The sequence below is a fragment of the Haematobia irritans genome, chromosome 2 (assembly GCF_050003625.1).
Source record: "Haematobia irritans isolate KBUSLIRL chromosome 2, ASM5000362v1, whole genome shotgun sequence".
NCBI lineage: Eukaryota > Metazoa > Arthropoda > Insecta > Diptera > Muscidae > Haematobia > Haematobia irritans.
The window spans coordinates 102623321-102640641 of NC_134398.1; the positions used below are offsets into that span (position 1 = coordinate 102623321).

At 39.5% G+C, this 17321-nt stretch overlaps 1 protein-coding gene and 1 pseudogene across 1 annotated transcript; one reads left to right on the top strand and one right to left on the bottom strand.

Annotated features, from left to right (window-relative positions):
* Positions 1-4046: 4046 nt before the first annotated feature.
* Positions 4047-6555, bottom strand: LOC142224896 (uncharacterized). Its single transcript, XM_075294674.1, has 3 exons — positions 5943-6555; positions 5170-5846; positions 4047-4247 (listed from the first exon to the last, which is right to left on the bottom strand). The coding sequence occupies exons 1-3, from the start codon at positions 6553-6555 to the stop codon at positions 4047-4049; spliced, it is 1491 nt and encodes a 496-aa protein (XP_075150789.1).
* A 2890-nt stretch (positions 6556-9445) lies between these two features.
* Positions 9446-10174, top strand: LOC142224897 (cathepsin F-like; annotated as a pseudogene).
* Positions 10175-17321: the final 7147 nt, after the last annotated feature.

Sequence of the window (17321 nt, forward strand, 5' to 3'; positions counted from 1 at the left end):
CGACCATCGTCTGGATGACATAAATAAATAAAAATCCTGGCGAAAGGTAAAATTAAACTAATTTATAAACAAGTGAGTAAAGTAGAAAGTCGGGCGGGCCCACTATATCATACCCTAAACCTCTTACTGAATTAGTAAACATTGTTTGTGGGGTATCAAGGTATAGGTATTTTATCACAATCTGAACAGATACTCGTATGTCTGATATTAGGAGCTATAATTGATTCTGAACCTGCAGAGTTACTATGCCACTAATATTGAGTCCATTATTAAAAAAAAGAGGAAATCTCTCAATTAGTGTGGGCAATAAATCAAAATTTCTGAAAATAGGACAATAGATTTATGTAAGGGCTTCATATAAGTCTTAATAATACATATACATTTGCAATTTGACCAACATTGGTTAATAAATAAGTGTATTATTATGGCCAAATTTAGGAAAATCGATCGATGTATATATATGGGAGCTATATCTAAATCTGAACCGATTTCGATGATATTTTCCAGATTCCAGACGGTTACCTTGTGCTAAATTAGAGTAAGATCGGGTACTAAATAAGACTATTGTGGTCAAAATAAAAGTTATAAGGGTAATTTTTTCAAAAATGGGTGATACATAACTATGAGAGCTATATCTAAATCTGAACCGATTTGGATTATATATTGCAGATTTTGTTGATATTACGGAATATAAATGAGGCCACTATGGTCAAAAATAAGGTTATAAGGGGCAAATTTTGAAATTTCGGGCGCTACATGTATATACATGAGCCATATCTAAATCTGAATCGATTTGGATGATAGTTTGCACATATAGTCAGTACTGTAGAAGATTATAGTAAGCCAAATTTGAGTAAGATCAGTTGATAAATAAGAGTTTTATGGCCAAATTTGTGTAAATCGGGCGATACACATATATGGAAGCTATAGCTAAACCTGAACCGATTTCAATGATTTTTTGCACATATAGTCAGTACTATAGAACATTAGAGTAAGCCAAATTTGAGTAAGATCGGTTGATAAATAAGGATGTACGGCCAAATTTGTGAAAATCGGGTGATACATATATTGGCTGCTAATGACGTATTAAAATAGAATAAATGATGGTACCGTAAGGTATAATTATTTACTAAAAAATCAAAAAGAATATGTAATGTAACGGTAATTCTGAAGATTTTTCCCTTAAGGAATATTCTTCACGAATATTTCATAATAATTGTGTTTTAAGTTAGTGACAATAAGGAAGGCCTCTGGGCCTTCCTTATGGTCATTAACAAATTTTAGCTCCCCCAGAATTTGAAAACCCATTTGTGGTAGCAGTTGCCGATGGCAATATATAATTTTATTTCTTAACATTATCTTCTAAATATATAATTTTATTTCTTAACATTATCTTCTAAATTGTAAGATAGTTTCTTTATTATAAGATGAATTTTGTGATATTTTCCCGAATAATTTTTTTTCAGTCTGAAACATTTGACATCGAATATTTTCAAAAATTATTAAAATATTAAAATTTTCTAGAATGGACCTTGTGAGGACATTTTTGGAAGTGCTTTTAAAGTTATACCTTTAGAACAACACCCAAATTTTTTTTGCTGGGAAAAAGTTATTTACCGATTGTATTCAAACTTGGTTTAATCTAATCTTATATAGTACTAACAATATGTGCAAAAAATCATCGAAATTGGTTCAGATGTATATATAGCTCCCATATATATGTATAGACCTGTTTAAGTGGGGGCAAAAACTTTTCCACTTTTATTTTATTTTAATTTGTTTAAATATCTTTTTTAAGTTTGTTGATTTCAATGTGTCACTTTTTTTGTTGATTTAATTTACCCGTTCGTTTTTTACCGTTTGATTTTACCTTTTTAGTTTTAATAAAATTCACTGTTCAATTTATATTTAATTTTCTTCACAATGTATTGTTTTATTGATTTGAAATTAATGTCACAAAAAATTCACTTTTAGTTATGATTTAAACGTTTGATTTTCACTTGATGTTTGTTTGGTTTTTTTTTCAAGCGCACCGAATATAAAGCAAGTCGTTCACCAACTGACTTTTTTGTTTTCCTTTATATCGGTCAAGGGCAAAAGTAAAAAAAAAGATCACAGGCAACAACAATAACAATACCAACACTCACTCTCTACACTGGATGTAGATGATGTTGAGTGTTGTTATTGTTGTTGGTGTTCGTAACAGTCCTTCCAATGAGAAAAAATGAAAACAAAACAAACATCAAATAAATGTTGGAAATGAAGTATGAAAATCTAATACGAAAATAATGTTAAAAAGTAATTCAATGTAAACAAAATATGAAAGAATAAGAATACCAATGAATAAGGAAATTAAGGAAATTGATCAAATGAAAAAGAATAATGTCAATGAAGTTCATGAAATGAAAATAATAAAAGAAAAACAAATGATGTTAGTTTAATATCGTTTGACATTAAACATGTCGGCCTCCCAGTGATGCTTCACCAAAGTCGCCCAATGGATCCGCTAAAGGTGTAGCCAAGTGCAGTTTTTATGGCGACGACGTCGGGTACGTTGGTTTCAAGTGAGCCGTTGCGCCATAGGTCGGCGAAGTAGTCTGAACCCAGTTCGACGTCTATTGCATTTGAAGTCGGGATCAGCCAATGTGTCGAGCGAGAAGTCCTTGTCCGGATTAGATAATATAGGGCTTTCGAGGGAGGTCGTTGGTCATCAGTGCCCGTATTTCTTTTGTCCATTTGAAACGTGCAAGCCGACCTGACATACGAACTTTGGCGAAACGTGTGTCACGATAAGCAAATGTCGGAAGATACAGTGACGACTGAAGGTTACAAGAAATCCGAGACACAGTAGCACTGAAGTTCAAGAACGCCCGGCAGGTATGCCATATATACGGTTCTTCAGGAAAAGCCACATGAACTTGAACCGTGGGGACAAGAACTTTGAACCACTTGAACGGCACATGAGGTTGCGGTACCAATCTGAACTCTGATTGGCTGCGTTGAGGTCGCTTGGCTGAATTTGAAGGTCGACTAGGTGTTCGGGATTTCCGTTCCTGTGAAGTTCAATCTCTATCGGTTGACAGGCTTCGTCGGCGTATAGATTCCCGAGGGCTAGGTCTTTCTTCACGTGGTAGAGGTCGGTCATCACGTGATTGAGGTCGGTTGTCACGTGATTGAGGTCGTTCAATACATGACTTAGGTCTTGGCTCCGCACGTTCCTCAAACTTGGCGTGCATTTCTTTGATTTGGGGCGCGTAGTGTAGCAGCGTGTTGTGTCTGGCATTGCATATCTGGCGACTTAGTTTAGTTGGACAATCACGGCGTAGGTGGGAGCATGCGAGGCAATTTATGCAGTAAAAATGCTGGCAGACGATTTCAAAGCGTTCGGATGGGCCTTGGCTTAAAAATTTGTGACAAGTCTTTATAGAATGATCTTGTTTACAAAGACCACATGAATAAATCCATCCCTTGGGTCTGCTGCTTTGCCGATTAGTGGTTGTTTGTTTGGCTGCCATTTCTGAAAAGAGGAACGTATATAGTGCGGATCGTAGCTAATTTATGGATGTATTTAATTGGAGAGGAGAGAAATCAGTTCATTCGGAGGAAGTCTGTCATCCTTGATTATTACGAGGTCATGAATTTTCACATTTTCCTGCTGTCTCTTCCACTTATACCTACGGTGTAATTCTTTCAGATACTCAGTCTTCCATCGTTGGCAAAACTGCTGAGAAAATATCTTCAAACGCTTCCAACGGTTGGCAAGCGTGATATTGTCTGAAGATAGGTCTGGTTCGGCTGGTGATAAAATTGGGGCACCAATTAGAAAATGTCCCGGTGTAAGTGGAGAGAGGTCATTTGGGTCATCACTAGCGGGACTTAGAGGTCTCGAATTGAGGCAGCTTTCGATACGAGTCAAAATCGTTGAAAGTTCCTCAAAGGTGAAGGTCATGTCAGGAATCGCCTTTTTTAGCTGAGACTTAAAAGATTTCAACCCGGCCTCCCATAGGCCGCCCATATGTGGGACACAGGGAGGATCCGATCTTTTTTCAACATTTCTGCTGCTCCCGTGAAGTTGGTTCCGTTGTCCGAAAACATTTTTGCAGGACAACCCCGTCTACCAATAAATCGGGCAAATGCAGCGAGAAAAGCTTGGGTCGAGAGGTCGCTAGTGGCCTCCAAATGTACGGCTTTGGTCGAAAAGCATACAAAGATGCCCACGTAACCTTTTGTAATGAGGCATACTCTATCTGTATAATTTCGAATATTAAAAGGTCCGGCAAAGTCAACTCCTGTGTTTTGAAAAGGTCTTGTGAAGGTACTCCGTTCAGGAGGAAGAGAAGCCATGATCTGGTTTCTCGTATGTTTTTTGTACAAAATACAAGTCTTACAGTGATTTATGACGAGTTTCACAAGAGGTTTAAGTCGAAAGATCCAAAATTCTGTTCTTAAAATACGAATCATCAGTTGACTGCCGCCATGTAAAGTCGATTTATGAGTGTTCAACGAGTAATCGTGCAAGTCGACAATCATGAGGAATCAAGATGGGATGTCGTTCATTAAAAGTCAAAGATGTCGATTTCGTAAGACGTCCATTTGATCTCATAATGCCAGAGGTGTCCAAGAATGGGTTCAATGTCAAAAGTGAGCTGGTTGAAGCTATCTGAAGCTTTTTTGAGAGTTGAGTATATTCCTCTCCGTAATGATGTCGTTGAGTTATTAGGACAATTCGAGTTTTAACAAATTTAATTTCATAGGAAGAAATTTCAGTAGACGTTGACCGAAGTTGAATTCTTTTGGATCCTGTATTTCTTTAAAACCGAGATACATAAGCGAGAACACGGTACGCTCGAGAAAGACTAGAAAATCGCTCCAATGGATCTTCGTAGGTCGTTGTTAAAAATGTCTTAACCGGTTTTATTTATCACAATGGACTGAATAGTCTAAGTGAGCCTGATACATCGGGCTGCCACATAACCTAACCGGTTTTATTTCTAAAGTCGTTTCGACCGCTTGCTTCGGAATTGGCCAGCGGCTTTTTGGTTCTTTCAACCAGGAAGGTCCGTACCGCCACAGGTCGTAAGACTGTAGATCAGTCGACGAACACCCCCTTGTAGCGATGTCTGCTGGGTTGTATCGAGATTCTACATGTCGCCAGTTTGACGTCCCTACTTTTTCCGTAATTTCCGCAACTCTATTTCCAGCGAAAGTGTTCCAGGCACAAGAAGGTCGATTTAGCCATGATAGAACAATCGTTGAGTCGGTCCAGAAATGTAGGTCATATGAGGTCAACTGTAAACGTGGCATTGTAGAAGATACCAAAGTCGAGAGTAAAACTGCGCCACAAAGTTCAAGTCTCGGCAACGACTGCTTTTTGATCGGGGCTACACGAGTTTTAGCAACTATTAAATGGCACTTTATGTCATTCCCCGTTCGGAATCGGCTGTATAAAGTCGCAGCATAAGCTCTCTCCGAAGAGTCGCAAAAACCATGTAGTTCCACCTTGGATTCTGGAGTGAATTGTACCCAGCGAGGTATTTTGACACTTTGAATGTCAGGACAGGTCTTTAGGAAATTTTGCCATGTTGTAGAAGTCAATGGTGTTAGCCCATCGTCCCATCCGACTTTGTCCAGCCAGATTTGCTGCATGATGAGCTTGGCGACGACTATAATTGGCGCTAACCAGCCACATGGGTCAAAAAATCGAGCAATGGTTGAAAGAACCTCTCGCTTAGTATACGAGGATTTAGTTCCAATGACAGGATGCGGAAATGAAAATGAATCTGCTTTAATGTCCCATTTTATCCCTAAGGTCTTTGTTCCAATATTTTCGGACAAAGTCAGGCATTCTAATGAAAGAAGTTTTTCTTCAGGAAGGTCTTTGATGACTTAAGGATCATTGGAAGTCTATTTCATGAGGTCAAACCCGGCGGATAGTAACGCACTTTCTAGTTGCTTTCTAGAAATGATTGCCTCATTGACTGTATGTCCTCCTGCTAGAACGCCGTCAACATACATTTTTTCCTCTAACACTTTAGCAGCCAATGGATGAGAATGTCGAACGTCTTCAGCTAGCTGTAGTAAGGTCCTTATTGCCAGAAAAGGGGCACAATTGACTGCAAAGTTTACTGTTTGAAGTTCAAAGTCCTCAATTGGGTCCTTAGGGGATTTTCGAAACAGTATTCGCTGATACTGAGTCTGTGAAGGGTCGACTAGTATCTGATAATACATTTTGGTAATGTCCGCGTTATAGACATATTTGAAAAGTCTCCACTTCAAAGTCTGTAGAACGAGGTCCTGCTGAAGAATAGGTCCAGGATACAAAATGTCGTTAAGACTTTTCTTGTTAGAAGTCGGAGATGACGCGTTGAAGACAACACGGTCTGGTTTTATCACCGCGTGGTGGGGCAAATAGTAGTTAGGTCTTTTCTGAATCTCAGAATGATGTATCTTTCTCATATGTCCTAGGTCCAGGTATTCAAGTATTACTTGGTCATACTGATGTTTGATGTCAGGCTTCGTACTGAGCATCTTTTCCATCCGTAGAAACTGAGCCATTGCTATACTGCGCGAATGTCCAATTTCTTCACCATTTTTGAATGGAAGGGTAACAACGAATCTTCCTGAACTGTTTCGGTAGGTCGTAGTTTGGAAGATTGTTTCGCAGGTCTTGTCCTCTTCTGACCTCAAAATGGGTTTTGGGGTCTCCTCCACCTCCCAAAATTGTGTGAGGATTTTATCGAGGGCAATTGCATTGAAAAGCGATATCTCATTTTTTGAGTCAGTCGATTTCTCCACTGGTCCCCCCACAATCCAGCCAAACACTGTCTTTTGTGCCAAAAGGGAGCCGAGTGGAAGAATCGGAGCTGCTAAGTCAAAAATTGAGGGGCCTAGGTCAATTCCTATGAGAATGTCAATTGGTTGGCTTACGTAGAAGTACGGGTCTGCCAAAGGTTGTTTAAATGTACTGATGTCGATGTCTAGGTCTTTAGGCGGTCTTTAGAACTGGAGCCAAAATATCTAATTTGAAATTGAGTTCCACCTTTGAGCACAGTGTGAAAATACAGGTTGATGTTTCAGTCACTGTTGGACTCAACCCTGAGACATGCACTAAGTTCCGCTTGGTCGGAAGTCTAAGTCGAGTTTCAATTTGTCAGAGATAAAAGTCGATTGAGATCCTGGATCTATGATCGCTCTAGCTTCATATCTCTGGCCATTCGATTCTATTTCAACAAGGGCTGTGAAGAGTAATGTTTCTCTCGACTGAGGTCTAAACGAAGGTCGGTTGGCCTCTCGGAGTGCTAAAGTCGTAATGTGAGGTTGTTCAGTATCTGTTGTGGACGGTATAGTTGTTGTAAAACCTTGGCCACTGGTACTAGGTCGTACGCTGGCGTCTTGTTCAAGTGACTAGGTCGATGCGCCACTACCTTTGTGTAAAAGTGTGTGATGTCGTTGATTGCAAGTTCGGCAGTTATAGTTACTTTTGCAATCTTTGATGTGGTGGTCTGCTGTGAAACAATTAAAACATGATCGACTATTTTTTACAAAATGAATGCGATCGTTTATGTTCTTTTCTAAAAACTTAGGGCATTTTCCTAAAGTGTGATTTTCCTTGCAAAGTTGGCAAGTTACTGTGGTGAGAGGTTGAGGTCCTTTGTTTTGAATTAGGTCTCATTTTAGTTTTTTCTTCAATTTTCGTCTGGAAAGTATGAATGCGCCGATCTTTTGGATTGCATATCTTTTCCTGAGTTTTACTGTTTGATTTTGAGGTCGACGGCTGAACATTCTAAAGTCTTGAATTTTGGGTCAAAAAATCATCAAAATTACGCCATGAAGGCATTTGAGAACTATCGTTTAGATTTTTTTCGAAGTCCTCTAAATAACTTCTCGGTAATTTCTGTAAGCATAAATATATTAAAATCGGATCACATGACGTGGTAATGATGTCCAAGGTCTTTGCCAGTCTAGAGATATCCAAATGCAAATATTGGGTATCTTCGGTCTACATGGGACATGATAGGGAGATACCGCCCTGTGCCGCTAAGACCTTAGTTGAGGAGTCACTAAAAACAAAGACAAAACTCATTATGGGATGCGATGCAAATGCACATCATAGTATTTGGGGAAGTAGTGATACTAATGCAAGGGGAGAGTCGCTAATAGAGTTTATTTTGCGTACTAACCTGGTAGTTTGCAATAAGGGAGATGCACCAACCTTCGTCACCAGGAACAGACAAGAGGTTTTGGACGTAACGTTGACCTCTCCGGAACTGAATGATAAGATATCTGAGTGGCAAGTTTTGAGGGAACATAGCTTCTCAGATCATCGCTACATCAGTTTCAGATTGGCTGTTCGTACTTCAAAGACCATATTTCCGCCAAATGTTAGGAAAGCTGATTGGAATAGGTATAGGGAATCGTTCAATTTGATGATACCGGAAGTGCCGGAGACAAATATGGGCACTGTGCAAGATATCGAACACGCAGTGGAGCGGATTACTAAGGCCTTCAACATGTCACTGAAAGCTGCTTGCCCTAGAGGAAAGCCAAGGGGAAAGGCCACCATGGTGGACTACAGAATTAAGTAATATGAGGAAATCCTGCAGGAAGCTCTTTAACAAAGCAAAGTCCACAAGATGAATCTGAGAGCATATACACGAGAACTGAGAAGGTCTCAACAAAACTTTTGGGATGATTACTGTAGCAGTATTGAGAATACGTCAGAGGCTTCCAGACTACGGAAGGTTCTAGCATCCACCAACTCCGCTCCAGGTTTCATTAAAACATCAGAGGGCAATTGGACAACGTCCAGTGAGGAGACGCTAGAGGTACTATTGGACACACATTTTCCTGGGAATCAAACGGTTCAACCAGGTTCTGGCGGTACCACAGTGGCTCAGCGGTCGTTTCCTATCGAGGAAATTGTATCGGAATCTAAAATAAAATGGGCTTTAACTAGCTTTGGACCATTCAAATCCCCCGGACCTGATGGAATTACTCCGGCGGAATTACAAGCAGTGGCTGAAAGAATTATCCCCTGGTTGACTGTGATATATAAACGATGTGTAAACTTAGCATATATTCCAGAAAAGTGGAGAGAAACAAAAGTCGCCTTCATACCTAAAGGTGGGTACTATGTTTGTTGGCACGAAAAAAACTTCACTTAACCATTCTTTCGCGTTGAAAAATGAGAGTGTTGACAATAGGTTTCGAACGAAGAAAACAGCTATTTTGGAACTATTCTGCGTTTATTTCTCAGCAATTTAATTGACAACATCGCCAAACGTCATAATATTTTTACGTATACATACGCAGCAGCTGATTGTTTACATACACACATTCATAATAATTTTTTTGAAGTGTTTTTCTACCAGTTTTTGAATTGTTTTGAACCAAATCTCACAAAGCACTGGACAATAATAATCCAAATGGATTCCGTCAATTTGTTATGCAAACTTTTACATCCGAAGCAATTGACAATCCGTTCAGCAACAAAACAATTGGTGAAAAACGCTACTCGTCATTGGAATATGCCGAAAAAAAGACACATAAGGAACGAAATCATCATAGTTTGAATAAAGTCGAATATCTTAAAATCGTCGTTGTCACACCACCATGGAAAGACAAATGCGTGTGAGAATTTTCAAGCAAAATTTAAAAATCATACAGGATTTGGATGCATATGAGCGTGGTAGTGCCAAATATGGTATCACTGAATTTGCTGATTTGACCAGTACCGAATATAAACAACGTACCGGCATGTGGCAACGAGATGAGGGTAATGCTGCTTTAACCCCTAAAACTGAAATTGCAGACATAGAATTGCCCAAAGAATTCGATTGGAGAGAAAAGGTCAATGTGGCTCTTGCTGGGCTTTTAGTGTTACCGGCAATGTCGAAGATTTGCATGATGTCAGGACTGATAAACTGGAACAATATTCCGAGCAGGAATTATTAGATTGTGATACAACAGATTCAGCTTGTAATGGTGGTTTGCCCGATAATGCTTATGATGCCATTAAGAAAATTGGAGGTTTAGGACTTGAACTTGAAATGAATTTCCCTATCATGCACGCAAAGAAAAATGCCGCTTCAATACATCGAAAATCCATGTTAAAGTAAAAGGTCATGTTGATTTACCCAAAAACTCATACATGGCTGTCTGTACAACTCTTTGAAAGGTTTTTGTGCAGCCATCATGGAAATACAAACCATACCATTTCTCATACTTAATACCACCACTCCATACCCAATAAATTTTCATCTAGTTTTTTTTTTCTCACATATATATTTTTTTCTTCGTCTTACGATATTGTTACTTCCTTTTTATTTTGTGTCAAACGAAAGTATAGTGTATAATGTAAAGTTCATATTCAAATTCAATAAACTTAAGCCCATAACTCACGTTCAAGGGTAGTTCCTAAGCCAAAGTCACTGTTCCCGACTTATAATTCGTCACAAAGGGATGTTAGAGTTCTATACCAGAGAATATCTCAGTCACGTAATAAAATTGAATTGATAAAATGCAAGATATATGGACAATGAATGTCGCTGAGTGAAATTTAAAAGCAACAATTAAATTAAATCGATTCATTCCAGCCTATCGCACTGATCAACATCAGTCCAAAAGGATTGCAAGCATGAGTGCAATACATGAAAATTATTTTGCTATTTAAATAAAAACAAGTTAGAAAAGTCTAAAGTCGGGCGGGCCGACTATATATGCACCACTTTGTGATCTACATTTTCGATACCATCTGAAATCCTCCAAATTTGTTGGGTGATATATATAAAGGTTTATGTTCCCATATACATACTTTTAAATCTGAACCGACAATATATTTAAGACTTCTTAGAAATTTTTTGACTTAAAATTTAAGTCGGTTAAATCGGTTAACGCCCCATGGCGATAGATATTTATTAGAAATAAAGTTCAATTTGAGTCATTTTTACAAGTTTTCGACTAACAGTGACGATTTTACAATGTATTTTGATCATTTTTCTCGAAATCAGAAAAAATATATATGGGAGCTATATCTAAATCTGAACCGATTTCAACCAAATTTGGCACGCATAGCAACAAAGCTAATTCTACTCCCTGTACAAAATTTCAACAAAATTCGAGTAAAAACTTGGCCTCTTTGGTCATATGAGTCTAAATCGGGCGAAAGAAATATATATGGGAGCTATATCTAAATCTGAACTAATTGTTTTCTGTGATCATATAGGTCCAAATCGGGACTTAAATCTGAATCGATTTCAATAAAATTTAGCACACTTGACTTTACTTTGTTCTCCTAGTGCAAAATTTCAACCAAATTGGGGTAAAACTTTGGCTTCTGGCCCCATATAAGTACATATTGGGCGAACGATATATATGGGAGCTATATCTAACTCTGATTTCTTCCAAAATCAATAGGGTTCTATTCTGATCCAAAACACATAATTGTATCAAATTTGAAGTCGATTGGGCTTAAATTGCGACCTAGGCTTTGATTACAAAAATGTGTTCACAGACAGACGGACATGGCTATATCGACTCAGGAACCCACCCTGAGCATTTTTGCCAAAGACACCATGTGTCTATCTCGTCTCCTTCTGGCAAACATATGCACTAAATTATAAAACCCTGTATAGTGTATAACTTTTTATTTATGTGGCATAAACATTTACCATTTATTTTTGGTATAACTTTGTTCAGAACAACTAGTTTTTTTTTTGGAACATAACAAATTATTCTTGTGATTCCATTCGTTGCAACCATAGTACTTCATCATCAATAGCACTGCCTCCTTTATATTTACCATGAAATGACAGCATAATTTGTGTTTATTATCCCGATGCCCAGTAAAAAGAAACGATTGTAAAATGAACTTCGCTAAATAGAGCTTTATTTGTTAACATTTTTCTATAAATTTCATGTTATATACATTATTTCTATTCAATCATGTAGTAGGGGACGGCTAGATGATGGTTGCTAGTTTATTACGAAAATACCACTCCATGTTATATTTATTTCGTCAATCGATCGTATAACAATTTTAAATAACAACTCGAACCAATTTTGCATTATACATTATACACAAATCATTTGAATAAATAAATTATTTCTTAATTCGCATTACAAATGGCGCCATGTTTTCAAACTAACTAATCTCAACATATGGAAGGATTTAACACGACCTAATTAGGGACTATGCGCTTTATGTCAGTTTTTCAACTCGAAAAAAAAACAAAGTACCACAAACGAAAAAATATGTCGGTAGTTTTTCGAATTTTTGGTTTTGTATGGGATTTCGCTGCGGAAACCGAATATAGTACCTACCTTAAAGCGGGAAAACCCTCTCACTCGAGTGCGAAGGATTTCCGTCCAATCAGCTTATCCTCATTCCTACTTAAGACCCTGGAGAGGATGACAGACATGTATCGTAGAACTAGCGTGGATTCAAGTTTGCTCTCGAAACGACAGCATGGATACTCGAAGGGCAGGTCTACTGAGACCGCATTGCATGAACTAGTCAGCTTTATTGAAAGCTCACTATCTGTCAAAGAATACACAATCGTGGCGTTTCTAGACATCGAAGGGGCGTTCAATAATATCCATCCGAACTCGATATTAAATGGACTGACAACTCTGAATGTTGATCCAGGTATACTTAGGCTGTTAGACGAACTTTTAATAAAGAGACGTATTTCAGCCACACTAGGACAAGCACGTATGCATATTACTTAATTCCGTAGACCACCATGGTGGTCGATTTTCCCCCCTTGGCTTCCCTCTATGGCATGCAGCTTTCAGTGAAATGGTGAAGGCCTTAGTAATCCGCTCCACTGCGTGTTCGATATCTTGCACATTTCTCATATTTGTCTCTGTTATTACCGGTATCATCATATTGAACGATTCCCTATACCTATTCCAGTCAGCTTTCCTAACATTTGGCGGAAATATGGTCTTGGTGGTATGAGTATCAAATTTTAAACTGATATAGCGATGATCTGTTCAGGTCGCATTTTTCAAAAGATATTGCGAATGCAGTAATCACCTTAAACGTCGGCATGAAATTGTCTCTTACAATTTTGGTCGCACCGAATGAAGTCATTTGAAATGCCGCATTATATTGTTGAATGTGAGATAAAAAATGCTTAGAAGCTTGCGACGATCCAAAAATTAATCAATGAAGTGGATCGGAAGGAGATTCAAATGCTGGCAGGTTTACTTTACCGTTCGCACAACACATGCCAGCAGTTTCACCCTGAATTTTGGCCGCATCGCAATGTGGACATCTCACTGTCATTTCACCAATAATAGCATATTCACTATAATCATTTTCACTATTGTAAACGAAAGCAGCATATTCCATATTTTGCACAGCACGACGTGAAGTTCGTGTCGTTCGTCTCGATGTTGGATTTAATGGAGTTGAATATGCAGATGTATGACGACGTGCATTTCGTAATAAGGTTAACCTAACCTATCCTAAAGAAATTAGGATCAGTCGACCCAAGCACGTTGTCGGCTAAACAAAGCGATTCCTTAAAGTGGGCTCAAGGAATTCTTGAGGCTGGAAAAAGAGAACGATCACCGGATGAGCTGCCATCCTCCAAAAGGGATCAACGATCGTTTGCCTCAGTTGCTAAAGAGAGCCTTGTGATGGCTATCATTAATAAAGGAGCATTGGACGGTATGGTCCCAAAGCAAAAATGGGGGGAAATTGAGAATGCTTTGTCTGGCGTCTACTCACAGGTGCTGGAAAAGTTTCCCGGCCCAGATCCTCGACACCAAGAGGCTGGTTGGTATCAAGGACGATTTCAGCTAGTCGCATTTGAGGATCAGAGGTCTATAGAATGTTTTAAAGCTGCTCTGATACTAATTGGTGAAGTTTGGGAAGGAGCTGCTCTAGAGTTAGTCGAGAAGAAAAACATACCGGCTAGACCTAGAGCACATGCGTGGATACCTGCAAACCCTCCTGACCCTGAATCTATTTTAAATAGAATGAAACAATGCAATCCAGATCTTCCAACAGCTGATTGGAAGATTGGCCGTTTGGATGAAGTGGATGGACCAAGACGTCATGCAGTGTTTATATTGAACACTCAGTCTTTGCCACATCTAGCAAAGTCTCAGGGCCGTGTATGTTATGGCTTTCATTCTATCCAAATGAAGGTATATAAAAACGATCAGCTACAGGATTCAGAAATGGACAAGCCTCTGTCTGAATCAGAAGTAAGCGGATCCTATAGCAAAGTCGAAGGAGATACCAAAGTTGAAGACATGGATAGATACCGTATGCGTGAGGAGGCTTCTACTGCCTCAGAACTCACCAAAATTGAACCTATGGTTATTGCGAGAGTCACCGAGATCTCTGAAGAGGACATTCTTGATGACTCGATTGAAGCGGCTGATGTGACGGTTGTTGAAAATCTCGATGGTCCTACGGATCCTCCAGATAAATCTTCATCATTGTAAGGCTGCATGTGCTGCCTTAAAAGTTCTCCTGATGAAAGGGGACATAGCATCCAGGTTTCATTAAAACATCGGAGGGCAATTGGACAACGTCCAGTGAGGAGACGCTGGAGGTACTATTGGACACACATTTTCCCGGAAATCAGACGGTTGAACCATGCACTGGCGGTGCCACAGTGGCTCAGCGGTCGTTTCCTATCGAGGAAATTGTATCAGAATCTAGAATAAAATAGGCGTTAAATAGCTTTGGATCATTCAAATCCCCCGGACCTGATGGAATTACTCCGGCGGAGTTACAAGCGGTGGCTGACAGAATTATCCCCTGGTTGTCGGCGATATATATAGGATGTATCAACTTAGCATATATTCCACGAAAGTGGAGGGAATCAAAAGTTGTTTTCGTACCTAAAGCGGGAAAAGCCTCTCGCTCGAATGCGAAGGATTTCCGACCAATCAGCTTATCATCATTCCTACTTAAGACTCTGGAGAGGATGATATATATTTGCTCTCGAAACGACAACATGCATACTCGAAGGGCAGGTCTACTGAGACCGCATTACATGAACTAGTCAGCTTTATTGAAAGCTCACTATCTGTCAAAGAATGCACAATCGTGGCGTTTCTAGACATCGAAGGGGAGTTCAATAACGTCCATCCGAGCTCGATATTAAATGGACTGACAACTCTGAATGTTGATCCAGGTATACTTAGGCTGTTAGACGAACTTTTAAGGAAGAGACGCATTTCAGCCACACTAGGACAAGCAAATATACAAAGGTATGTGAACAGAGGCACTCCTGAAAGAGGAGTTCTATCACCTCTTCTTTGGAATGTTGCTATAAACGACCTTCTGGTTTCCCTAGAAAAAGAAAGGATACAGGTGGTGGCATACGCAGATGATGTGGCGCTAGCAGTCGGGGGAAAATTCCCATCAACAGTTAGAGATATTATACAGAGAGCCCTCCGGATGACTGAGAAATGGGCGAAAGATTATGGTCTTGGGGTAAATCCTGCAAAGACAGAACTAGTCATGTACTGCAAAGATCGCAAAACTCCCACGGTTAGGCCCATTTCCTTAGGGGGTATTGAAATTCCCTTTAGGGAGTGTGCAAAATACCTTGGCGTTATTTTGGACAGGAAGCTGAACTTTAAGCTTAATATTGAAGAAAGTGCGAGGAAAGCAGCGGTAGCTTTATACTCGTGCAAAAAGGCAATAGGGAAAAAGTGGGGACTAAAACCAAAAATTTTACATTGGCTATACACGGCAGTGGTTAGACCCATAATGCTATATGGTGTTGTAGTCTGGTGGCCGGCACTTCACCAGCCGACAAGTTTAGACAAAGTTCAGCGTATGGCGTGCTTGTGTATCTCAGGTGCATTCAGCAAGACAGGAACAAACTCCCTTAATGTCATACTGCATCTATTGCCTTTAGACATTTTGGCCAAACAGTCAGCTGCAACAAAGGCTGTGCGGTTGCGCGAACTATCGCTGTGGTTGGAAAAAAGTTACGGTCACAGTTCGGTCCTCAAAATAATGCCAGATGTGCCTAACGTAGTGGATTACACTTTCGCGAGTCCACTTTTCGACAAAAAGTTTGAGACTCTAATTCCCAACAGTGAGGCGTGGTGTACACGGACCCCGGGGAATAAAAGATATATAGATTTCTACACTGATGGCTAAGTGGGTTTCGGAGTACATTCTAAAGATCTGGAACTTCGAATAGCGAAAAGATTACCTGATCACTATAGTGTTTTTCAGGCTGAAATATTAGCAATAAGAGAAGTGGTGAATTGGCTGAGAAGTAATGCTCCAAGCAATATTGGCATTAATATATACTCAGACAGTCAACCTGCAATAAAATCCTTGGACTCTGTGTTCCTCAACTCGAAAACGGCCATCGACTGCCGCAAATCTCTCAATGAGATGGCTGAGCAGCACAATATTCACCTAATATGGGTGCCTGGCCATAGTAACATACCGGCGAACTGCGAAGCAGATGAGCTAGCAAGGCTAGGAACTACCTTACATATTCCAGGGGAACTAGAATCTGTTGGTATGCCTCTGGCTACCTGCAAGCTCTTACTGCGTGAGAAGGCTGTCATGATGGCAATTGTTCGATGGGAGAATTGTAAGGGTTGTAACGACACCAAGCAAATATAGCCCCATTTAAACTTAAACCGCACACTAGATATGCTAGTGTTCTCGAGACGCCAGATATCACTCCTGATATCTGTTATAACGGGTCGCTGCCTGATAGGCGATTTTGCAAAAACTATTGGTGCGAAGTATAATGACTATTGTATGAGCTGGCATGATGCTGAGGAAAAGGAATCAATAAAACACCTCTTGTGTGAGTGTCCTGCAGTTTGTGTAAGGCGTAAGCAAATTTTAGGGGCATATAGCTTCAGATTACTGGCGGACCTGGAAAACGTTAACTTAAGCAGTCTGCTAATGTTTTTGGAACAATCTGGTTGGTTCAACAGAAGAAAATAATAGAGAAGGTTCAACGGTTAAAACTAGAAGTGCCCATATGTAATAGGTACTTTTAGTTAATGTGGTATCACAATGGACTGAAAGTCCAAGTGAGCCTGAATCTTAATCGGGCTGCCACTTTAACCTAACCTAACCTACCACATTCCTCATCAGCATCCTCTACTTGCAGCAAAACTATCAACCAATTATCAGAATAAATTCAGGCAGTTCATTAAACCCAACAATGAACAATGGGTATAATGAATTGCCTGAATAGAGCGGCATTCTAAGCAAGTGTTCAAGCTTGAGCTAAGAAATTGTAAAACATTCTGCATAGAGACAGTAAATAATTTGAAAAGAGTGTGAAGATTGTGGGTCAATCATTGAT